The sequence below is a fragment of the Leptodactylus fuscus genome, chromosome 7 (genome assembly GCF_031893055.1).
Source record: "Leptodactylus fuscus isolate aLepFus1 chromosome 7, aLepFus1.hap2, whole genome shotgun sequence".
Taxonomy (NCBI): Eukaryota; Metazoa; Chordata; class Amphibia; order Anura; family Leptodactylidae; genus Leptodactylus; species Leptodactylus fuscus.
The window spans coordinates 122,108,553-122,133,942 of record NC_134271.1 but is presented as its reverse complement, the minus strand read 5'-3'; the positions used below and the strand labels follow the sequence as shown (position 1 = coordinate 122,133,942).

The window sequence follows — 25,390 nt, the reverse complement described above, 5'->3', positions numbered from 1 at the left end:
GGATCCCTTTCGATCGCGCCGTGATGTTTCACGGCGCGATCGAAAGGGTTAACACGTCCAGTCGGACTGAGTTCCGACTGGACGTTATGGAGGAAGGGGTTAGGTGTTAGTAACACCTAACCCCTGTCCCCCCCGCACCCCTCCCCCCGCCAGAAAGGTACCTAAAGGCCGGACGTATTTCGGCAATAGTCCGGTCTTTAGGTACCAGCACATGAGGCCGTAAATTTACGTACGGCGGTCCTCATGTAGGTTAAAAAAACCCAAAAACGTGTCAACCCAGCCTTAAGCAACCCATAGCGGTGCAGTATGTTAACATTTGATTTGCCGCTATAGGTGAAATATTTTGTGTTACTTTTGAGTAACTGTATTTTTATCCAATTACTGAATTACATGGTACAAACTACTTTAAAGAACATTACAAGTGAGACACAGTTGGAAAATAATATTATATATTTAAAAAAGGAAAATAAATAGGAAAAACACTTGTCTTCTAAAATTTGTCGAGAACCTTCAAGCAAGAACTGTACACAAATGTTCTGTGCATGACCAGTACTAGTCCAACTCCCCCTCCCCCAGATGAAAAAGGCACCGCAAAACCGCATCAAACTGTACATCTACTGCATCCAGTATGAGTTCATCTACAGCAGGGGTAAGGAACCTTCGTCTCTCCAGCTGCTGTGAAACTACAACTCCCAGCATGCTCCATTCACTTCCATGGGAGTTCCAAGAACAACAGAGCAAGTATGCATGCTGGGAGTTGTAGTTTTGCAACAGCTGGAGAGCCGTACGTTCCCTACCCCTGATCTACAGGGTTTCCATTGTAGAATTTGCACAGAAACTGCAGTTTGGATAATGAGAGAATGCCTATGTATCTTCAATGTCTGCCGGGCTTTCTCCATCTGTGGCCACCAGGACTTCTCGATTTTCATAGGTCCAGAACCCATTAAGGTCTATAAGAATACTGCACACAGTATCCCCTTGGCTGCTTTGGATAAGATCCTGCAGTGTGATGCGAAGGGGATCCCTTGGTTTTACCATGTCAAAGATTTCATCCTAGAAATTGAAAATAAAAATATTAAAAAATAAGTATAAGTAACAGTATTATACTAGGTTCACACTAGCTTGAGCTATGCGTTGTTATGGTCCATGGGAGGACCACAACAATGGACAGGTGGTCCGCTAAAACGGCAGACCAATATGGAGCCCGAAAGACCCCACGGACAGTAATGGGTGCCATCGGGTATCCGCTTTTAAACTGAAAGTACCAGATGAAAAAGACTTGTGTGCAGGATCTTATTGACAGTTCCAGACAGCACTACTGCAGAGGCTCCTGCACAGATGGGTGTTAATGTGCAGCATCTCTGGCACACACATCTTTCTTGTGCCACATCTCCCATTCTGAGCCTTGATTGCCACTTTCCACAATTGGGCACATGGGTGGAGCAGGGCAAACCAGAGTGGGACACCTCAGACTGATCTCAGAAAACTACTTTGAGTTATACACAGTCCAGTCATATTAATGTGACCTGCGCCTACTTTTGACGTCAACGTTAAATAACCAATCGCAGAAGGCACGTGTCATCAGCCATCTGGGTGCACTCATCATTGTGGAAGGCACGATGGAATAACACAAGTATGCATCTATCCTTGCGGACCATGTTCACCCCTACATGCAAAATGTTGTTCCTCAGGATGATGGCATCTACCAGCAGGACAATGCGACGTGTCATAAAGCTCGCAGTGTACGTGTGTGGTTCAAGGAGCACCAGGATGTGTTTACTGTACTCCCTTGGCCAGCAAATTCCCTGAACTTCAACCCAATCGGGAATCTGTGGGACCACCTCGACGGGTTGTTTGCGCCATGGATGCTAAACTGCGTAACCTAGCACAGCTGGCCACGGCACTGGAGTTGGCATGGCTCAACATCCCAGTGAACATCATCACAACATCTCCTCTCTTCCTGCACGTCTCGCAGCGGTCCGCTCTGCCAAAGGTGGTTAATCTGGATTTTGACAGGTGGTCACATTAATGTGACTGGACTGTATAATAAATCTATGTCAGTTCCTGACCGGCAGAGAAATTTATTCTAGTGCATGGACAGGCGCATGATTTATTAAGAGGCTGGAGTCTCTGGATAATTCTGGTGTGCCTCCAATCAGTCGGAGCTTTTACTAAGACTGGTACAGGAGATGTAGTTTTTTCAGCAAAGAGTTCATTCTACAATCCCAACATATTTTTGCACAGCCGTACTGGCCAATGTGGATCCGTAAGTAAGATCTTCAGCAACCTGTATTTTTTTTTAACAGAAATCTCCTAGAACATATATTTGTATGGATTTACCTTTACGTCTTGAAAAGACACAGGATCTTGTCCATGAATCTTCATTTGTTCCTGAATGGCCTATTAAATAAAGACAGAATTATATGTTAAGTATAACTTTTCCTCTCACAATACTTTTGGGAACCTACCAAATGAGGATCTACTGACCCAAACTTCAAGCATGACAGAGATCTACAATGCTGTGAGATCAGATCAGTAGTACCATGGTCAGCTCAGGACACTTGGACATAATATGAGCACAAAGATGCTCCCATAATGAGTTCATGTGAAATGGGCCTACGTCAAAGCCCGACTAGGACTACAACATACCCTGAAGAAGTAGTTCAGAGAAAATACATTCAGACTGCCTTTGTTCTCAATGTCCAGAAGCTTGAATATATACTGCAGGGCTGCTGGCTCTTTCCGGTTCTCCAGTGCTAAAACAAAGTCCAAATATGTCTTGTAGTCCTGAAAGAGGGAGAGGACAGAAAGTTATGGATTCCAGTTGTAAACTGTAACATTAAACTCATTTTGCAAAGACTTCTCCTATAATCATTCCTTAAAGGGGTTGTCCCATCACAAGGATCCTATCTATACTGTTTGTTAATGTGAATGTAAGACTTTTCCTAAATACATTGCTTCAGCAAAACTGCTTTGTTTGTCCACTATATCACTTTATTCATTTTTTGGGACACATCCCTTGACTTATCTGTCATAAGTCAAGTGATGTATCAGCTGCTCTGAGGGGGGAGGGGCTAAGTGCACGGGAGCGAGCCTGGAGGGGGGGGGGGGGGGTAGTTTACCCTTTGGGGGGAAAGGGCTGCCAATACAATCCGGCATCTGCTGTAATAGAGAGGCGGATGCTGGGGACGGTTAGACGCCGGCACACATGCCTGCAACATCGCTATGCTTCTGCCCTGCATGAAGCCAGCAGCGGCAGGAGCGGAATAACAGTTGTTCCCTCTTTCCAAGTATCCACCCGCAACATTGCACCTATGAATAGCTTGAATGGAGTGGCAGTCAAGTATGTGCCCTGCTCCTTCATTCAGTCTATTCAGTGTTTATGGTGCTGAAGGTAATATCCAGAAAATACTTTACATGATGCCACGGAACACCTCAGTAAATCCACAGCAGAATCCTTAATTCAGCACACTGTCGGCTTTCACGATCTGTGCCCCCGGTGAAGAGCTATCGGTGCCGATACCGTAGCTCTTCAACGTTGGGCGTTTCTGACAGTCAGTCAGGAACGCCCTTCCTCCCAGCAGCGCCTATAACATTTTCTTGTGGCCGCTTACCCCAGCTTACTTTGTAAGTGGCCCCCAAAAAAATGGCCATGGGCATGTGCAGTCGGATCTGCCCGAGGCCCGATGCTAGAGCCGACTGCGCATGCATAGACGTTTGAACCCAGCACCAGAAGAAGACGAGGAGAGAGACCGTTTCAGACGAAGATAGAGGGGCGCTGGAGATTTCTCTCGCAGCATTGGGGACGCCCCTAGTGCTGTGAGAGAACTAATTTGCATACCAAAGAAAACTGGGATTTCTACCGAACGGTGGCGCGGAGAAGACATCTAAAGGTAGGAGAAAAATAGCTTTTCTTAAGACTATCCCTACATGTTAGTAATAAAAAAAAATAGCATTTTACTGATAGAATCCCTTTAACTATATTCAGGAATCTTATATATAACACCTTACCATAACTCTGACGTTATATAGCACTTACCATCTCGCCGTCATACGTCAAGCATTCCTGGAACACTCGATCTAAGAAGACGCTGGTCAATGTACCAGTTCCATACCGGGACAGCTCTTCCTTACTTAGCATCCCATTGTGGTCCTTATCAAGATTCAGGTACTGGCCTAAATATTTGCAATGTAAAAAATAAAATGGACAGTTCACTTCTTCTCTAGATGTTTACCACCAGCCTTCCCAGACTCCTAAAAGTACATGTACCGATCATTTATCACTGTATAACCAGACTATTGCAGTGTTGAGGAGGCTATATTGGTAGACAATATGATTATTACCGGTACATACTTGTACTTTGCTCATGTTTCCATGTATAGTCACCACTGAAACAAACTGAACTTACCATAAACTCTCAGCGCAGAGGGAGCAGAAAACCAGTTTGATTCTTGGCTCTCTTTAGAAAGTTCTTCATCTCGTAGCTGTAAAAGAAGTCACTTATTAAAAGTGGCGCCTGAACAATCCAGAGTGAAACCGTAAAAAGGCCTTAAGTTACTAGCTGACACAATGCAACCCTATGACAAAGATTTAACATGACAGGGCAACGCGGTGGCTCAGTGGTTAGCACTGCAGCATTGCAGCGCTGGAGTCCTGGGTTTGAATCCCGCCAGGAACAACATCTGCAAGGAGTTTGTATGTTCTCCCCGTGTTTGTGTGGATTTCCTCCCATTCTACAAAGACATACTGATAGGGGAAAAAATGTACATTGTGATCCCTATATGGGGCTCACAATTTACATTTAAAAAGAAAAAAAAAAAAGATTTAACATGACAACTTTAATTAATGGCAGGAATATGTAAAAAAACAGCAGTGCACTGGCCACTGTTTAAAACTATTGTGCCAATTTTTAAGCTTGTCAATAAATAATCTCCTTAATGCAGGGAAAATGCTGAAAGTACGTACCTCAAGCAAGTCGTCCAAAAAGCTACAAGCTAAAATATCTTGTATTTTGATCTTTCCTGCCAAAATAAAAAATGGACAAATCGTTATTATTTATCTACCGCTGAGGCTGCTACGTAAGCGCCTATATTGATGATCAAAATGATGATGAAAATAACCCCAATCCACATGCCTTATTTGAGTATATGGACATCGTAGAGGTAAGTCCACTCTTTATACCAGAATGTAAAGCCACTGTACAAGATTCAACCAGACACTGCACTGTACAGACTTCTCTTTGCAGGGATGTATTACTATAATTCTAGCTGGCTGCAACGTCTCTCAACAAACTCAGTATTGGAAGTGAGACTGTTGCCAATGGCACACGATCTGTCTATCTCCCGCAGTTACAATGAAATGAATGGAGTGGCATATACTGTCCGAGCTGCTTCACCAATAGAAACTTGGGTGCAAAACAGACCAGTTTTCATGATCAGTGGAGGTCCCACCAGTGGACCCCAATTATCTGTATATTGCACTCATACCCTGCTGTTCAGGGTCCTCTCTGTTTCGGTTCAGGTGTCATCTTGATTTTTAGATTTCTCTTTCCGCACAGCATCACATAGTTAGTCAGAGACTGTACCATCCCTGTCGGCTGGGAAGACAGTGGGATAATCCTTCGTTCGATATTCCCCTACATAAGCTAAAAACCCAAGAATACAGTTGGGAGGCAGAACTTCTTCTTGAAGGGGTTCTCCCATTATGGACACTTATCCCCTATCCATGGGACTGTATAAGTGTCTGATCGCAATATTGCAATAGCTGTTATAAGAGCTTATGAACCCCCTTTGGAGAAATTGTGTATCAAATTCAGACTATAGGAAATTCTAGTGCGCGAAGAAGTCATTTAAATAATATGAGGGATATATATATATATATATATATATATATATATATATAAATGAGAGATGTTAATCATAACCTAGTATGTATAGACCATTCATTGCATGATCGCTTTTATGTTACCTGTTCTTAGAGGATCAAGGAAAAAGAAAAATTTGCGGACAGCAGTGCAGACGTAGAAAGAATAGAAGGACTTCTCCAAACCGTCCAGCTGAGGCAGGGTTGGAATAAGCTCAAGGATATAATTCTCCAAATCCTGTATAAGAATAATGGCATCATCAGTCACTGGATAAATCTTCTACATTCATCACTGCTATTTTTATTATAGACTTTATTTCTTGCTTCTCATACAATATATATTTGTATTATATTTGTACAATGTATATATTGTATTTGTTTGAAAGTGTTAAAGGGAAGTCTGTCACCACAACCCCTTGCAGACAGATGCATCTGAATTAAATGGTGTCTTCCCCTTGGGAACCATTGCCTCCACTGCTAAGATATCACTATTTGACATATATGCCTACTTAAAATTAGGGGACCACAGGCTCGTCTGTCACATAATTAGTCACAGGTACTATTTATGGCACATGGTAGGTGACGTTACCTTATATTACATAGGTTACATAGGCTCCAGAGGCTTTCAGATTAAATCATTTATTGTAACTTGAAGATTTCAACTATATACAGACTTAGGGCGGGTTCACATCTGCGCCCCTGTCTCCGCTTTCAGGTTTCCGTCTTCTGCCCAAGACACTGGACAGGAGATGGAAACTGGCAGTCACTTTTCAAACCCATTCATGTGAATGGATTTGCAAAATGTCCGCCTGTGAGCGTTTTTTGGTCTCCGCGGCGAGACCATTTCTTTTAACCGGACACAATGTCAGACATGTAGGATGGGCGGTCACTGTCTGCTGGGTTTCCGTCTTCTACCAAGAGGGGCACAGCGGAGACCGGGGCGCAGGTGTGAACCCGCCCTTAAATTGCATCCTAAAATTGCACAGAAGTATGAAGTCATGTATCAACGTATGGCGATTGTAACGTACCGACTCTCTCAGGTAGCCTTGTCCAGCCACATCATACAAGCTTAAACCAATCCTTGTTTGGTGGAGCCATACTGGAAGAAAAGTGTGCAGACATTAGTAACACTTAAAACATATGGAAAAAGATACGTTTACTCTTTGTGTATCAGTATGTGCAGAAATTCATGTGTCAGCTGTATGCCATGGAAGTGAGTGACAAAAATATCCTGCCTGTAGGAGAATCTCATTTCTCTTGTACTGCAGGAACATGGCAATTCAAGTGTTAAAATAGCCAACATGAATTCTAAAGCCTAAGTAAATGTTTAAAAGAAAAAGACCAGGCGGAGACCATTCTGTGTCATAAATGACCTTATTATGGTCTACATTAGTCACTGACATAAAAGATACTTTATGAGTAACTTGATGAAAGTTCTCACCTGCTTCACTGAAACTCTCATCTATTAGAGCAATAAGAATATCAAAGAACATAAAAGGCAGCTAATCCAGCACCCGATACCTTGAAAATCTAAGGAACCACCATGCAACAAATTGTCATGGTGGCCAGCAGCAGGTTAGATATAATTGCCCTTAGGACCCAATGTGATTTTTGCATGCCTGGCTGTGGTCAGGATGAACTCACAATGGGGGAAGAACGCTCCAAGTTCTCAGGATGGGTAGGGGTCTCAGCGGTCAGGCCCACTGTTTCAGGGGTGCCTGTGCTCATTGATCAGACTCTGTTTCAGGAGTGCACATCTTTCAGACTATGATAATATTCTGTGCACTCCTATGAGTCATTTTGACAATTCTCGGCCCGTATGGTAAATGTATACCACAGGTGTGGGGTAAACAGACCATATATATATATATATATATATATATATATATATATACACACACACACATCTCTATGACACGGCAACGAGTTCTTGTACGGTTCAGCCTTAAGACACTATTAACCATTAAAGACAAAGTTGATTTAACCTTTAAGACGCAGTCAGTTCCCACCATTGTAAAACAGCACACACTGACAGATATAGTGACAATAGACTGGGGAACAGTGGAGTCACTGAGTACCAAAACCAACGTGCCATGGTCTCCATAACGGCTAAAACATGTTTGCAACAGCGACTTGGTACAACAAACCATCACACTAATAAGCGATATACCGTGCAAACTATAAGAACAGGGAAGCCAATGAAAGGTTTCATAAAGTTTTATGATCTGGACAGAGATGCTTCTTAAGATCATAAACATTCCATAAAAAATACATCATATCCTGGTCAATAGAGCCCAGGAAATGGCAACAGCTGCCTTACCTTTCCTCATGACATAGTTGAAAAATTGCATAATTGATATCCTGCCATATGGATCATTGTGAATAAGTTTGCTGAAGACTTTAGCTATAAAAAATGGCCTAGAATAAAAAAAAACAAAAACCAACAATTGTTAAATGACTTAAATTGCTTTATTACCAGTAAAGGCCTAGTAGATGTGTAGCACACCGACTTACTTGCATTTTGGCCCAGCCTTTTCTCCAACAATTTGGAAGTTAGAATAATTGATCATGGCTTCCTCGCCAATCATGGGAGGTGACTGGTGCTTGTCCAGAAGGAACCACAAGTTCTAGAAACATGAAATGAAAGACAAGTATTATATGTTATCGTAAATTAATACTCAACCCAAGAAGCATTTTTTTAAATTTTTTTATTTTTAGTAAAGGGGTCTTCTGGCTCCACGAGCTGCTTTGAGTATGTGTAAACCCACTTCAACCTGGTAAGCAAAAACCAGAGATTCTGAGATCCAAGCAGTCATTAGCAGGCAGTATGTCAGAAAATATATGATAGTTCAATGGATTCAAAGCAGGACATTGCCAGTGTAAAGCAGTGATTCCAAACCGGGGTGCCGCACCACTAAGGGCTCGTTCACATCTGCGCCCGGTGTCCGTTCTGCAGGTTGCAGTTTCCTGCACAAAACAGAGCAGGAGACGGAAACCTGCAGGACTCTTTCTCACCCATTCATTTGAATAGGTGAGAAAGCTGTCCAGCTGTAAGCGGCGGTGAGCATTTTATGCTCTCCGCCGCAAAATAGTTTTTTTTAATCTGGACACAAAGTCGGACATGCAGTACTCTGTGTCCGGATTTAAAAAAACGGTTTCGCGGCGGAGAGCATAAAACGCTCACCACCGCTCACGGCCGGACCCGGTCTGTGCTTTCATTCTTCTTGCATGCAGAAGACGGAAAGCACAGAACGGAGACCCGAACGCAGGTGCGAACCTAGCGTAAATGGCTGCATGTCCTCTCTCAACTACATCAGCATCCTTAGGATGCCAATATAGTTGAGTCGAACAGTGCAGCAGGAAGCCTTTAGCTCAGGAATCTGATAGTAATATCTAGTAAAGACCTGTTGCATCGAGCCGCAGACAAGAGCAGCAAAGCTCCAGGGGAACAAGGATGGGTAAGCGACACACTTTTATATTTTTTAAATTTATATATCACCACTACAGTGTGGTGGCCCGTAGGGAGCATTACCATTTGTCTGAGGGCCACTGGGGAGCATAACCACTTGTCTGGGGGCCACTGGGGAGCATAACCACTTGTCTGGGGGCCACTGGGGAGCATAACCACTTGTCTGGGGGCCACTGGGGAGCATAACCACTTGTCTGGGGGCCACTGGGGAGCATTACCACTTGTCTGGGGGCCATTTCAGAATATTGCTATTTACCTAGGGGCCACTGGGGAGCATTACCACTTGTCTGGAGCCATTTCAGAACATTGCTATTTACCTAGGGGCCACTGGGGAGCATTATAAAGTGGGGGCCACTGGGGAACCATATACTGTGTGTTGGGTTACTTGCCAATAGTGTAGTTTTAAGATTATAAAGTTAGAAAGATTATAATTTTTTTTTTCCAGGAGTGCCCAAGTCTGTAAAAGTTGGGAAACACTGGTCTAAAGGCTTAGCAGCATTGAGTTGCAGTTCAGAGAAGAATCGTCTGACCAAAGACTTCTACCTAGATATGGGCCAAGGTAGGTACTCAAGCATATTCTAGCTACACACTTTTCGTCTACCCTTTCAATAATTCAGATTTTTGGACTATCCGAGACTTTGGAGCTTCTAAGCATGCCCCATTACTGGAATTTTACAGCATTCTTACAACATATAAAGATAGAGCGCTCCCACTGTATCATCCCACCTGGAGTTCCTCATTGTCTAGTAATTCCCGGCTCTTCCTCTGTAGGAAGACAGCTCGTGACTCTTCTCTTAGCTTCTGCTGTAGCACCTCGTCCTCTGCTGGTAACTGCGTGGAACCAATATTTGTGGTTTTTATACAAGTAGCTCACAATTTTAGCTATTTATAAGAATTATAGTATGTAATATGTATACAACTGCACATCAGTGCAATAAAGTGTAATATCTAACACTAGAAAGCTCCATTACATTTCAGGACAATGAACAAATACATAGACCTATTGTATTGCTCACCTTGTAGTAGAAGCGAGGGATGCTTTGGGAATTTGAGTCTTTCTGCCCACCTTTCCACTCTGTATAAAACTTGGTGAACAAAGCCATTTCTTCATCTTTCATCTCTTCCTCACTTTTTCTAGCTAAAAAACAGATAGACTCATTTTATAAAGCATATAGAAAGAAAAAAATAAGGGTATGTTCACACACGTTAGACTTGACACATATTTGAATGCAGATTCTTCACTATAATCCATACGAAATCTATTGACGTTCTACTTCTATGCATGTGACTAGGGTTTCTGCAACTTATTCACAAGCAATGGAAATTTTCTGGGCAATTTTTTTGCATCACTGCAGTAAAAATAAGTATCATGGGGAAAATATGAGGACTACCCCACTGAATAACAATGTTAATTCTCAGGAGTATCTACTTATATACACACAGCACAAACCCAGCAGAGCAATGTGTGTCTCTGTAGTGAATCTACATGTCGGATTTACAAATTGTCATGCGGGCTGTGAACATACCCTTGAAGAGGACCATTCACCACTTCAAGCCTGTGCAGCTTTCTGCCCCATGTTATAGATTCAGCTGCACAGACTCTGGTGCACTTTGAATTATGTCTGTAGCCCCCCTCGTTTTGGAGCTCTGAGCCCCGTTAATTCTGGCGCCCTGTATGTTAATTAAGGGCTTCACTGTCAGGCAGTCCTCTCTTCACAGGGCAGCACAGAAGACCCGGAGAAGCGATCCATGCCGAGTATTGAAGTGGATGAAGAACTTCACTGACATTGCTACAGGTAGGTAAAGAAACCCCTAAGCAATGAGCATAAGTGCCCAGTACACCTTGTGGACCTAGGTCTAGCCCCTATACAACAAACATTAACACCTATAGCCCCTACGCAACGAGCAGTATCCCCCTATAGCCCCTACGCAACAAGCAGTATCCCCCTATACAACGAGCATTAACCCCTATAGCTCCTAAGCAACGAGCATTAACCCATAATAACCCCTATGCAACGAGCATTAACCCCTCTATAGGGGGATACTGTTCGTTGCAAGGGGATACTGCAATGAAGTTCTCCTTCATCCACTTCAATACTCGACTTGGATCGTTTCTCCAGGTCTTCTGTGCAGCCCTGTGAAGAGAGGACTGCCTGTTCTCCCGAGATCACGCAGCAGAAGCAGCACGGACACTGTCCACTGCTAATTGGACAGTGTTAGACTAACGGAGCTGCTTTCTTCATTGTCAGAAACGCCCTTCTGACAGTGAAGCCCTTAATTAACATACAGGTCGCCAGAATTAACGAGGCTCAGAACTCCAAAACAAGGGAGGATACAGGCATAGTTCAAAGTGCACCAGAGTCTGTGCAGCTGCATCTATAACATGGGGCAGAAAGCTGCACAGGCTTGGAGTGGTGAAAGGTCCTCTTTAAATCAGAGATCAGCAACCCATGACACTCCTGTAATGTAAAAACTACACTTCTCAGAGTGCACACTTGCTTGACTGTTATTGCAACTTCCACAGAAGTTCGGGAGCATCCTGGGAGTTGTAGTTTCACAACAGCTGGGTATCAAAGGCTGCTGACCCCTGCCTTAAAGGAGCTCTATCACTGGGAAAAATCATTTTTAACTAATCACATGCTTGCATAGGCTTTAGAAAGTCTATTCCACACTTACCTTTTATATGTAGATTGCCTCAGTGGTTTCTGAATAAGTTTGTCTTTATTCATATGCTAAAGAGCTTCCAGCCAGCTCAGGAAGTTCCCAGCAGCCTCCTCTCTCCTATTATCTCCTATGTGTGTGAGGCAAACAGGAAGCTGAGTCATCATCATCAGCAGCAGCAGTCTGCCATAGAAAACCACAGGGAAAGGTGTGCACGATCTATCGTGCACCAGTCTAATTAGCATATGAATAAAAACGGACTTATTCAGAAACCACTGAGGCAATCTTTATACTAAAGGTAAGTGTGGAATAGACTTTCTAAAAACTATGCAAAGGTGTGATTAGTTAAAATGACTTTTCCTAGTGATAGAGCCCCTTTAAATGGAATATGATTACTGCAACCTAGGACAGAATAGAAATATTTGCTTAACTTGTTTACAGGATGTTTTAACTGAGGATACCTCATGATGACAACCTCTAAAGATGTATATGGCCATAGTAGAGGGAAGGACAATCCTCTCTGCCACTTTATTAGCAAGAGTACAAAGTGTTGCAGTCCAATTGTGGTAAAATTGTCATTTCCTATAGCATATAATACAATAAAGATATATTACATAATACCTTTATTATCTTTTTCCAGCTTTTCTTTGAGACTTTTCTTCCAGTCCATTCTGCAGTAATGTGGTGTCACTTGAAAAGAAAAATTCAATACAAATATATTTATAACATCAATTGTTTAAAAATACAAAACATTGTATACATTATATGTTTATAGCCTGCATTCACTATAACTATAACAATTTGCCTATTGTGTGACAATCACTTTTTACAAGAATGTGTTACAGGGGTTGACCCAACATTGACATTTACCACCCACTATCCACTGTTTAAGTGATAATATGTCTGATTGCTGGGGATCCACCAGTCACTAGAACAGGGGTCCTAAGTGCTCTATCCTCCTTAGTGCAGAGTGGCAGTGAGGAGTTTGAATAGAATGGCGGTCGAGCATGCAGTATGACACTTCAGTCTATGTCAATGGGGACTGATGGGGACAGTCAAGCGCTGTAATTCACTTTCCGTGTCAATCCCTCAATCTTTGAATCATTGCTGCTTTCAGTTTTCTCATTATCACTGTGGTTGTGCCTGGAGGAGGAACCAGTGGCTTAGGACCCCTGTTCCAGTGGTCGGCGGAGATCCCTGTGGCTAGCTGACCATATTGATCTTCTGACAAACCCTTAGTACTGTACTTCCCATGTGACACCTGCACTGTGATTCCAGTGAACGGCAGCCAAGGCGGTCACACGATTATTATACTGCTTGTGTGACTGGATTCTCAATAAATATGAGCCATACGAGTCACCTTTGCAGGAGTCACGTATCTAAAGTAAAGCCATGGTTTAACCCAGGGGTAGGGAACCTTCGGCTCTCCAGCTGCTGTGAAACTACAACTCCCAGCATGCTCCATTCACTTCCATGGGAGTTCCAAGAACAGCAGAGCAAGTATGCATGCTGGGAGTTGTAGTTTTGCAACAGCTGGAGAGCCGTACGTTCCCTACCCCTGATTTAACCCTTTCTCCGCCAAGAATGTATGCAAACCGATTGTTTCATGTCATTCTCCACAATTCCCAACATGCCCAGTAACCAGGGGGATGCAGTTCTACATCACGTTGGAGTCCACTGAATTAGCGTATAACAGCTAGAGCTGAGACACAATATCCTGACGGGGAACGAGTGAGTGCCGCCATATGGGGGACGTGTGTGTAATGTGACTGCCGATAACGCCTTGTTTTCACCTACAGAAACAGGGATATGTCAATGGCATCGAATAAACAATTACAACAAGGGAAATTTATAAAAATTTAAAGAAAAACAAAAAACAAACAAACATCTTTGTTGCCTATTGCAACCAATCACAACAAGGCTCTCATTTATCAAGTGCAAAATACGACATGAAAGCTGCGCAGTGATTGGTTGCTATGGACGACACATCCAGTTTTTCTTTCCAGTTGGCTGTTTCGCATCCCTGCAGCCACATACATGTATTCTCTCTATATTACAGGTCTCCAACTGTGCCCAGCTACATTCCCAAACATGTCACAACAGTATGCTGGGACATGTAGTTCCCCAAAACCAAGAGACACGGTAAAGCTAGAGTCATAAGTTGTGGCATGCAGATAGCAAAATGATAGATACAGTTCTCAATACATAGCTAATTCTATCCATAGAATCTCCACATTACCCGTTGATTTGTATTCGTTACCACGGTACAGCACAGTTCCCGGCCATTCACAGCGTCATCCCCTGTAGTTGTCTCTCTCTATGGTTTACAGTAACCGTATTGTATGAAATGTCCGTAGTTCCCTATGTAAACTATAGTGAGAGTAGCCATTTTTCTGTAGACCTCTTGTATTAGCTGCAACGCGTGTTCCATGCCAAAATGGCGCCTGCATAAGAAGACAATAAGTAACAGTTCCGGCGCTCTAGCAATGATTGAACTCTAGCGAAGTTTTGATTGGTTCCCAGCGAACCCGGAAGTGATTGCGAATTGACACAGACATGTGGGCACAAGGAGAAGTTGCAGTATTTTCCTGATCTATTAATGGTGTATTTAATGGATGTTCTTCATATCTTATACTAATTATCATAAGCTTATTCTTGTGGTCACTGCTACTTTTGTTTGTGGAAGGACACTCCAGCCCGTGAGTACTGCTATCCAGCAGCATGTTATCCCTGTGTTACAGATCATGGTATAGGACACTATGTACCAACAAGGCGCCAGTATGCCATGCCGCCATCCCCTGCATAAGCCGGGCACCAATGTACAACCCTGTTCAGCCTATTAGTGCAACGTGTAGCGCAAATGCTCGTGTAGACCGTGATGATACCTACGTTAAATATCGGAAATCGGAAAGAAAGGAATACATAAGAGGCTCATCTGTGTTTTCTGCCGGTGCGGCCAAAACAAGATCCTACAGGAATAAAGACTTGCTGGGGAGTAAGCTTTCTGCGCCGCGTTCTAAGGACGGTAAAATAGCGTTGCCCTCTGAGCCCCTGAGTGTCGATGGTTGGGACAAACTTAAATTGCAATACGAAAGGGATGAAAATTTTGAAAATCATGTCATGGACCAGATGATAAGTAAGAACACGAATATAGACATTGCCAAATCCCTTCTGTCTTATGTGGCGGTAAAGAACGGTGATGTGGTTTACAAGTTACTCTTAAAATACCTGGTGTTATGCGTGCAGCAGAAGCAGACCCAGGAGATATACGATGTCTATGATATCATGACCGTTAAATTTGACACTTTCGACACCGGCGCTTACAGCCTCTTTATTAAAGGTCTAAGTGAAACTGATCGCTGGAGGGAAGCGATAACCTCCTTAGAAATGTTAAAAAAGGCCGGCACACCTTCAGCCAGGAATTATGGCGAGTGCATAAAAGGAGCTATTGAGAAGCGGGAGGATGAACTGGCCTGGACGCTCTATGACGAAATGCTAGAGAGGCAACTGGCGCCCCCTGAAGATGCCATTCAGAGTCTGTTTAATGCTGATCAGGACTTGCAAGATGAGGCTTTCAGGACCCGGCTTTTTGGTGTCCTCACGTATTTTAGAGAACATCAAATCTACCCTGGGCAACCTCTGATGAAAACCATAAAGTCCTGGTTTGAAAAGTAATGTTTTAATAGTCCTACAGATGGAATAGATCTCACGTATATAAAGAAGAACTCCAGGGAAATAATTTATTTGTAAAGAGGACCTTTCACCACTTCCAACAAGTCCAGCTCTATACATCCATAACATTTCTGCTGCTCCACTGATTCCAGCACAGTTGGAATTTTTTCACTAGCCCCTACCATTCTCGAGCAATCAATGCTGTTAGTTTTAAATATGTTATGTTATTTAGTCTCTGTACTGTCAGGAGGGCGGTGCCAAACAGGAGCAGGCAAGGGGTGTGATTCTGAGCTCTGACACTGGCTGCGTCTGATTGGAGCGCTGAATCCCAGCCCCCTGCCTGACACCTCCCTTCTGACATTACAGGACTGAAATAGCACATCAAACACCAACATTAACTATGCTTGTTGCTCAGGAATGGCGGGAGCTAAATTGCACCTGTGCTGGAATCAGTGAAGCGACAACTATTAACAAATCCTAAGAACTTGAATTGGTGTAGGTGGTGAATGCTCAGACTTGTTTACCCCTTTCTGCACCCCTGTAGGGTTCATGGTGTGGTGTGATGGTTGTTTCTGAATCTGTACTTGTCAGTGAAGATGCTGAGGAAGCACAATTGCAGTTTCTCAACCCCTGGTTACTTGCTCATCATCTTCCCTGACAGTGAAGACGTTGCAGCTCTAAGGCACTCAGCCCACCAGGCTGTGGATCCCACTGGAGCGTTGGTGAAGCAGAGAGTGTAGCAAACCTGTGAATTTACTGAGGTGGGTGTGGGAAAGTCATCCATAGGAACAGCAGGCAGAGCTGGGATATGAGAATTTTCATACAGTGGTTTTCCTAAAAATAGATCATCAACATCAATTTATTGGGAGTTAACCACGTATTCCCCCACCGATTAGCTGTTCTTATATAGAGAATGGAGCAGGAAGCAGGCAACTCTGTTCTTTGTAGAGTCCAGAGCGCCGCTGTTCATTTGAATGGGACCTAAGCTGTGATGGCTTAATTCCGGCACTACACAGAGGACACAGCTGTCTGCTTCCTGCTCCATTCATTGTGTATTATCTGCTTAAAGAGGACCTTTCATATCCTCCAGCACATGCGGTTTTATATGCCGCTAGAAAGCTGACAGTGTGCTGAATTTAGCGCACTGTCAGCTTCCTAGCGGTATAACCCGACACGTAGAATACACGGGACATATTATTTTGGCTGCACAATGAATGCTGTAGAAACAAAGCCTGTAAGAAAATCACACAAACACAGTTTTTCTCCATTTTCACCCAATTCAATTTTTTTTTCCCTCTTTATCATTACATCATGTAGAAAATTAAACAATAACATGGTTACGAAGTACAAGTTGTCCCGTAAAAATTAAGCCCTCATATGGCTTTGTAAACAGAAAAATAAAACCGTTATTATATATTTTTAAAATATAATGGTGTTTTGGGTTTTTTTGTTTGTTTTTTTTAAGGCCCCTTGCAGACTATCATGAGCGCTAGGTCAGGGCTCGTTCACATCTGCGCCCGGTCTCCGATTATACAGATTTCCTTATCCTGCCCAAAACTGGGCAGGAAAAGGAAACCTGCAGGCATTTTTCAAACCCATTCATGGAAAACCCTTATGATCCATTGACAATGATGAGGTCAGTAGTGACAGACAAAAAACCTGATCTAACTATCTTTTTATTTCAGATCTCCCAATGAAACCTGGAAAGGGCAGCTTACCAAAATCACAGACAAGTAAGTGATCCAGTTATATTCTAACGTTGAATACAAAACAATACTGGATTTGGTTTTCCTACAATAGTTTGTGATCTTTTATGCAAGTACCCAATAGGGGGAGTTGTCATCAGAATGCTTATTGTCCGTTACAGGTGCCCCGATTTGTTCTTCCATGTTGTTCCTTGTAGCTGCAGCACTTGTAATGTTCCTCAGGCTCCTTGATAGCATTATATAATAATCTTTAGATACGTGAGGGTCTCCACATTACCTTACTGTATAATGCCACCCACAAGGAGCGTCATGCTCGGTGCAGAGAGACCCATGTGAATCTTACATATAATGTCTTTCACATTGTGTATATGTCATTTATGTTTTATAAAGTGATACAATATCTTAGGATTGAGGAGGTTTTAACCATTTGGACTCCCACCAGACCTGAGATAGAAAGGGCTGGAGCACCATTCATAGCTCGGTGGCAGGGAAACTTAGAATGGCACCAGCATTACTTCCACACTATGGCCGCTTCTTTCTCAGGATTGGTGGGGCTCTCAGAGGATGGATCCCCAAGAATCGTAAAGTGAGGGCAAGTATGGTATCACTTTATAAGATGTGAACGTGTTTGACTTGCACCCCTTGGTTTCTTGGTTTGGAAACTGACAGATTAGCATAAAGGACACAGGTTCCCATATTGTCTCTTAGTATAATCTATGTACCATGTGAGCTGCATAGGCTAGACCAGTGTTTCCTAAACTGTGCTCCACGATATGGCGATAATAAACGGTTAACAATAAAAAATACATAAATGTGAAGGGTTTCAAAAGTAAAATACTGGTTCCCATGCACTCCTAATATTCTACCGAAGCAACATTATGGTCTGTTCAGCGAATATACGAGGCCAGGGAATTAACGCTTCACGGTCAGACGGCACTTCCAATCTGGTCTCAGAACGCCCCATCTGGCTTAATACAGCAGTCTAGTATATTTGCCGAACAAACTGTACCTATGGACGGAAGTGCTTTAGTCATCTTTCACGCTCGTGTTGTGCGGTCACTCGATCCTTGCTGTGTCTTTAAGTAACACATACTGTTTGTATCCATCCTATAGTGGTCATTGTCATTCCTGTAAAGAACAGCTGGAGTCCATTCACTTGACACCAGAGGAATATGATACCCTTAAAAAAGCAGTCATTGACAGTGTCATAAAGGGGGAAGATACATTTCGTAAGACCACCCCAGAGGTGAGTTAGTCTCATCTCTTTATCTCACTGGTTTACTACTCACCACAACATTGCCTTTGGTTTATGGGTTTTATAACTAGCTGTCCATCTGATACTGTTTATAGTAAGGGAGGTTAACTATATAGTTTCTACCTTTACAAACTATCCAAAAACACCAACATATGTGATCCAGAGTCACTTTAAACACCGGTAGTTCGTATGATAGTAAGGGCCCCCTCAGCGTACCCAAATCGAGTAGGACAGCCCCCCTTTGGGTGCTGTTGTGCTGTTTTGGGCAGCAGGTAGCCATACAAATAAAGTTGAAAACATTGGTGCCATATCTCAACCATATCCCAGTAGTACAAAGAAAGTAATATAGCTAGAAGACTCACTGACCTGTATGGGACCTCATTTATTGTGCTGTGTACAACACAATGCCAGACCCCTGAACTGCACCTCACCATCAAAAAGAGGGGTGCTTCAAAAAGAGGATATATATCATAAAGTAGAAGTAACAAGGGGCAACATGTTGGCTCAGTGGTTAGCACTTCAGTCTTGCAGTGCTGGAGTCCTGGGTTGGGATCCTGCCAGGAACAACATCTGCAAGGAGTTTGTATGTTCTCCCTGTGTTTGTGGGGATTTCCTCCCATTCTACAAAGACATACTGATAGGGAAAATGTACATTATGATCCCTCACAATCTACATTTAAAAAAAAATAAAGTAGAAGTAACAGGGATCATACATGACCAGGAAAGGTTTTTAGTCCTGTCATGAGTGAGTTAGGCGCCTGTTTACAGGGGCTCTATCAGCAAAATTATGCTGTATGAGCCCCACATATGCCTGAATAGCCTCTAGAAAGGCTATTCAGACACCACTAATGTTATTTTAAACATCCCCCGCCCGAGTTTTAAAATAATACCCTAAAAAGATTATTCAAATGATACTTACCGTGTACGGTGGGCGGTCATGTACTGTTGGACGTCATCTTGCTGTCACGCTTTCCTCTTCTTTCTTCTTCCAGCGACGTCCTCCTGTCCTCGCTCTTCCACGCCTTGATCTTTTTTTTTTTCCGGAATGAAGAAGTTCACGAGCGTACTGCGCATGCGTGTAATTCTAAGGGGTACTTAGAACTACAACAAAAATGGCGCCGGAGCGTGCCCGGAGGGAGCACTACTGCGCACGTGCGGGATTTGAACACAACCTGCCAGAGGAACAGAAGATCAAGGCGTGGAAGAGCGAGGACAGGAGGACGTCACTGGAAGAAGAAAGAAGAGGAAAGCATGGCAGAAAGATGACGTCCGACAGTGCACGACTGCCCACCGTGCACGGTAAGTATCATTTGAATAATCGTTTTTAGGGTATTATTTTAAAACGGGAGGGGGGGGTTAAAATAAGATTAGCGGTGCTTGAATAGCCTTTATAAAGGCTATTCGCGCATATGTGGAGCTCATACAGCATAATTTTGCTGATAGAGCCCCTTTAAAGACTGCAAGCAGAGATCTTGAAAAACATGAAACAGATGAAAAAAGAATATTGGAAAGCTGTATAATCTACAGTAAATAACTCTGTATCGCTTTAATAATTCAGATTTGCCATTTTATTAACTCGTCTGATTTGCCAGGTACATTTGTGAAATAATGGCATTATTATATTCTCCTTTTTATCACGGGGAACCAACTAAATAAAACTTGCTGGCTTAGTCTGTAATTTCCCTTGGCTGTGTAGTACATGAGCAGGGTACGTAGGTGGGAAGCAGGACATTCATTTTATCTATCAGATTTTTTTTTGCAAGGTATGACTAATCTCTGTATATAGGAAGAACCCACAGCTTTTCAGTGGCTTTACCTATCTCACTCATGTACAGTATATAGTCTGAATTCAATAGGGCACATGATTATAGCGTATGATTATGTAATTTAAAGGTAATTATTAATTCCATAATTATCACAGTTTAAAATGGGGAAATATATAATTAAAAAGCTCTTTAATGCCAACTTTCACTCATACTCATATTGTCATATCTGACGTGTATTGTCCTCTTGGTCACCTACAGTAATTCTATTTCAGGTTGTATTTGCATTTTCACACTTACTTTAATATGGTTTTGAGCCTTTAGTTTTGCTGGTGCACCAGAACATGCCCCAAAATGAATAGTGTATACTCAAGGGTATTGCATGCAGAAACCTGGGGTTTTCCATACAGAAATGGAACATATAATAGCATATGACTTGTAAATAGTTGCTGCGATTCCAGGAGGATACTCTTCAAAGTTACTTTTCTTTCTTTTTTTTTTTGTTGTCTGATTGTTGGCACTTTAAGGATGGGGATAACTTAGCCATTGATGGAAGTCCGCCTGCCCACAGCCCCACTGATCAGGAGAGCAGGGGGAGTTTTGTTCCCATTGTGATCGGAGTGGTGGTCTGGTCTTCCCTCACATGACTCCGTTTATTTCAGTAGGAGATTGCTGTACATTATCATTTGCTGTACTTTGTTTTCATCACTTACATTGGAATGAATTTGACTGTGCGCACTCCATCTCAACCACCACCCAGTTCAGAATGGGGAACGAAACTCCCCTGCCCTTCTGATCGATGTGGTCTATGCAGTCAGACTCCTACCAATCTGCAATCCTTGCAGGACTCTTCTCTTCGCTGATTTTAAAGGGGCTCTATCAGCATAATTATACTGTATGAGCCCCACATATGCCTGAATAGCCTTTAAAAAGGCTATTCAGGCACCGCTAATCTTATTTTAACCTCCCCCCACCTGTTTTAAACTAATACCCTAAAAACCAATATGCAAATTATACTTACCTTGCATGCTGAATGGTTCATGCACTTGTCAACGTCATCTTCGGTCCCGCCTTCCGCTGGTGTCTTCTTCCAGCGACGTCCTCCTGGGCTTGCTCTTCCCCGCCTCCATCTTCTTATCTTCCTGCGGGCCGTGCTTCCATCCCGCACGTGCGCAGTAGCGTTCCCCCGGAGTGCTACTGCGCACGTTCTGATGCCATTTTCATTAATGGAAGTTCGGAGCGCTTACAGGAAGATAAGAAGATGGAGACGGGAAAGAGCAAGCCCGGGAGGACATCGCTGGAAGAAGACACCAGCGGAAGGTGGGACCGAAGATGACGTCGACCAGTGCATGAACCGCCCAGCGTGCACGGTAAGTAAAATTTGCATATTGGTTTTTAGGGTATTAGTTTAAAATGGGGGAGGGGGGTTAAAATAAGATTAGCGGTGCCTGAATAGCCTTTTTAAAGGCTATTCAGGCATATGTGGGGCTCATACAACATAATTTTGCTGATAGAGCCCCTTTAAGTGGGATCTGGGATGGAGTGCCCGACTGTTGCCTGCACGCTAGTGTAAACCTAGTGTTAGGATCTCCCTGACCGGGTCATAGGCCCAGAAATTCCACTGACAAGAATATACATTTTGGAGATTTCATTGTAGGTGGATATTGCAGACTTTTCCACTTCAAAATAAAAAAATAAATAAATCAAAAAACTCCTCCACTTAAAGAGGATGTCCAGGATAATTTTATTCAGGTTAGGCCGGGGAAGTTGTCTCCCAGCGCGGTCCGATCCTGTTGCACTGCTGTCATATTTTACCATAAGTCCCCGCTGCCCAATAAAGTTTTTAGCGCTGTTTTCAGAGAGGAAGTGCTCCAAAACAAAGCACGTTGCTTCTGTACTCAAAGTAACAACTTCTGTCACAAACAATGGGACTTAAAGGGGTTGTCCAGGATAATTTTTTTTAAAGATACATATATATATATATATATATATATATATATATATATATATATATATCTCTTAGGTCAGGGGAGGTGAAAAAAAACACGGCTGTATGTGGCGGGAAATTATAGCAAAACAAAAGAGTGGGGCAGTAGTATGTTTTGGGTTGTTTTTTTTTTGTTTTGTTTTTTTTACTTTCCCTGGCCTAATATGAATAAATGTTTTTATCCTAGACAACCTCTTCGAGTGGGGGAGTTTTTATTTGAATTTTAAAATGTGGAAAATCCCCCTGTAATGAAAGCTCCATAATGAATATTCTTGTGGAATTTCAGGGTCTATGACCTGGCCTTAATTGCAGACTAAACGAGGTTGACATTTCTTAGGGTGCATTTACATGTTCAGGTTTTGCATGCTTCTTTTTAAGCCAAAACTGGATCTCCTGTCCTTAATACTTTTTCTCCCATTATGATTTATTTCTGGTTTAACCTTCCAAAACCGCACCAAAACCTGACCATGTAAACACGCCCTTACCGCCTTCACATGTAATGTTCATACAGATGATAAGCATGATATCTGTTACAATGATATTCAGTCAGTAGGACGAAGGAGCTGTGCTCAGGGTCCGCCGTGAACGACAAGAAAACAAGTAGGGTGTGAGAAGAGTATAAATGAGAGAAAATCACTGTATTTAGGCATGTACCCATATTCTGTGACCAGGTGGCATAGTAAGAGCGCCATTGTCCCTTATAATGGAAGTCTATGTCAGTAGGCAGTGCGCAGTTTTGTCCTGACATTGAAAGGTAATGTGACAATTTGTCTCAGGGTATATCCACACAGCATGTATTCACTGTGGATTTTCCATCATGGAAAGTCTGCGGTATATGTACCAGAAATCTACAGCGATATTAACTGCATCAAATTGTGTGGTTTTGCTGTGGATTCATCTGCTCCTCACACAACCGTATCCAAAGATTTCTCCCGTGCATCCCCCATACTCTGGAACTCCTTACCGAGACAGATAAGCCTGATCCCCACAATCACAGGATTCAAGAAGGCCCTGAAGACTCACCTATTCAGGAAGGCCTACAACCTCCAATAACACTACTGTCACCACATCACCATCTGTACAGCCTCCCCCCCTCTCCTTCTGTCTCTCCCCCTTCCCTCATAGATTGTAAGCCCTTGTGGGCAGGGCCCTCTACCCCACTGTGCCAGTCGGTCACTGTTAGTATTATATCTACCTGTATATTCTGTGTATTGTATGTAAACCCCCAAATGTAAAGCACCATGAAATTAATGGTGCTATAGAAATAAACAATAATAATAATTGGTGCAAATGAAAATCTGCAGCATAAATTGACAATTTGCGAATACAGGCTATAGTCACATTGCCATGGGTATTTCCATTGTTTTGCCCTGGTATAGGAACAGAAAAACTGAAATCCCAATGGGGATGAATCTGTCCCAATAGGATCCCATAATGGGATCCTTCAAGTTTTCGGTTTCCTACATGCAGGACTTTCTTGTCCACGACTTTTGAAGGAAACTGCAACCAAGGCTTGCCTTTGTGGACATACCCTTGAAGGAATTTCCCCTAGATTTGTCGCCATGAACAGGACCACATATTGTGGTTTATCTCAAAATAGTCTAAAAATTTGCAATTTCTGAACACAGTCTTTCCAATGTGTTGGTGTGTTAGGATAGCAAGCCTCATGCGTGAAGTCAATGTATTCTTTCTCTGAGGTCTTGGAAGAAGTGTATTCGGTAGGCAGACCAGAAGGCATAGTCTTACCACGGGAAGCATGAAAATAGACAGTGTGTGACTGTTGATTAACCTCAAAATTCCCTACAGAAAATCCCTCCTGGATATTTTTATCTGTGCAGATAGGTACTTTTTACAGCCATAGTAAGTGCTTCACTTTTTCCAAAAAAGTAAAGCCAGAAGTCAGTCTGTTTGATTATAGTGGGTTACTCTGACGGCGCTGGAGCTTAGAATAGATGACATTCATGGAGGCAGATCATGGCAGGGCTGGGTCTGGTAGCTTTTATCTAGATAGGATGGGGAATTTCCAAAACACAATAAAATCCTTTTTTTTTTTCGTACACATGGAAGTAAATCATATGATGTTATAATATGAATACTGTAAGCTTGCATCTTTACAAGTGACAAACGTTTCCTTATCTGTAGTCCATAAAGAGTATATAGAGCAGAATAGAGCCGAGGGCGTTATACCTGGAGGGGGAGCAGAGAGGAACGTACTTTCAGAGTCAGTTACTTGGAAATTCCTTTATTGTTCTGACATCAAGAATTATAACTTCTACTGTATAAACAGAACTTACTGAAAGGACCCCATTATGAGCAGAACCCCTAGCACATATATCTCTTGTATTGTGCTAAATTTACAGTTAGCTGCAACCAGGGAGATAATAAGTTACCTTCAGGACCCATAGAAAAAAATGGAAGCTGAGACGGCTCTATCATGACTTTAGTTGACTTCAGTTCAGAAGATTAGAAGTTTGGGAATTTTTAATCCCTGTAATGCACAGTGGTGTTGTAGTACACAGTGATGTCACATTAATGATGTCATTTGTACAGTGAAGGAGTTAATCCATACAGTTTTGTCACATTACAGGAATAATGCACATAATGTTATCACATCACTGGGGTAATGCACACAATGATGTCACAGTGCAGGGATAATACACACAGTGATGTCACAGTACAGGGATAATACACACAGTGATGTCACAGTACAGAGATAATACACACAGTGATGTCACAGTGCAGGGGTAATACACACAGTGATGTCACAGTACAGGGATAATACACACAGTGATGTCACAGTACAGGGATAATACACACAGTGATGTCACAGTGCAGGGATAATACACACAGTGATGTCACAGTGCAGGGGTAATACACACAGTGATGTCACAGTGCAGGGGTAATACACACAGTGATGTCACAGTACAGGGATAATACACACAGTGATGTCACAGTACAGGGATAGTACACACAATGATGTCACAGTGCAGGGATAATACACACAGTGATGTCAC

At 42.7% G+C, this 25,390-nt stretch overlaps 2 protein-coding genes across 3 annotated transcripts in view; one reads left to right on the top strand and one right to left on the bottom strand.

Annotated features, from left to right (window-relative positions):
* Positions 1 to 699: 699 nt before the first annotated feature.
* Positions 700 to 14,268, bottom strand: PPP2R3C (protein phosphatase 2 regulatory subunit B''gamma). Of its 2 annotated transcripts, XM_075283002.1 has the most exons (14): positions 14,233 to 14,268; positions 12,615 to 12,683; positions 10,349 to 10,470; positions 10,059 to 10,163; positions 8,378 to 8,490; positions 8,184 to 8,281; positions 6,892 to 6,962; positions 5,969 to 6,101; positions 4,967 to 5,022; positions 4,410 to 4,485; positions 4,040 to 4,176; positions 2,650 to 2,787; positions 2,341 to 2,400; positions 700 to 1,053 (listed from the first exon to the last, which is right to left on the bottom strand). In XM_075283002.1, the coding sequence occupies exons 2-14, from the start codon at positions 12,661 to 12,663 to the stop codon at positions 865 to 867; spliced, it is 1,347 nt and encodes a 448-aa protein (XP_075139103.1). In that variant the 5' UTR covers positions 12,664 to 12,683; positions 14,233 to 14,268; the 3' UTR covers positions 700 to 864. The 2 variants fall into 2 exon arrangements, with proteins under 2 accessions (XP_075139103.1, XP_075139104.1); XM_075283003.1 differs by lacking the exons at positions 12,615 to 12,683; positions 14,233 to 14,268 and adding an exon at positions 12,009 to 12,056.
* A 310-nt stretch (positions 14,269 to 14,578) lies between these two features.
* PRORP (protein only RNase P catalytic subunit) overlaps positions 14,579 to 25,390 on the top strand; it is a 63,137-nt gene continuing 52,325 nt past the window's right edge. Inside the window, exons 1-3 of the mRNA XM_075282993.1 lie at positions 14,579 to 15,664; positions 17,351 to 17,398; positions 18,485 to 18,617. Coding sequence (XP_075139094.1) covers positions 14,715 to 15,664; positions 17,351 to 17,398; positions 18,485 to 18,617 — 1,131 coding nt within the window. The 5' untranslated portion in view covers positions 14,579 to 14,714. The remainder of the gene's footprint in view (positions 15,665 to 17,350; positions 17,399 to 18,484; positions 18,618 to 25,390) is intronic.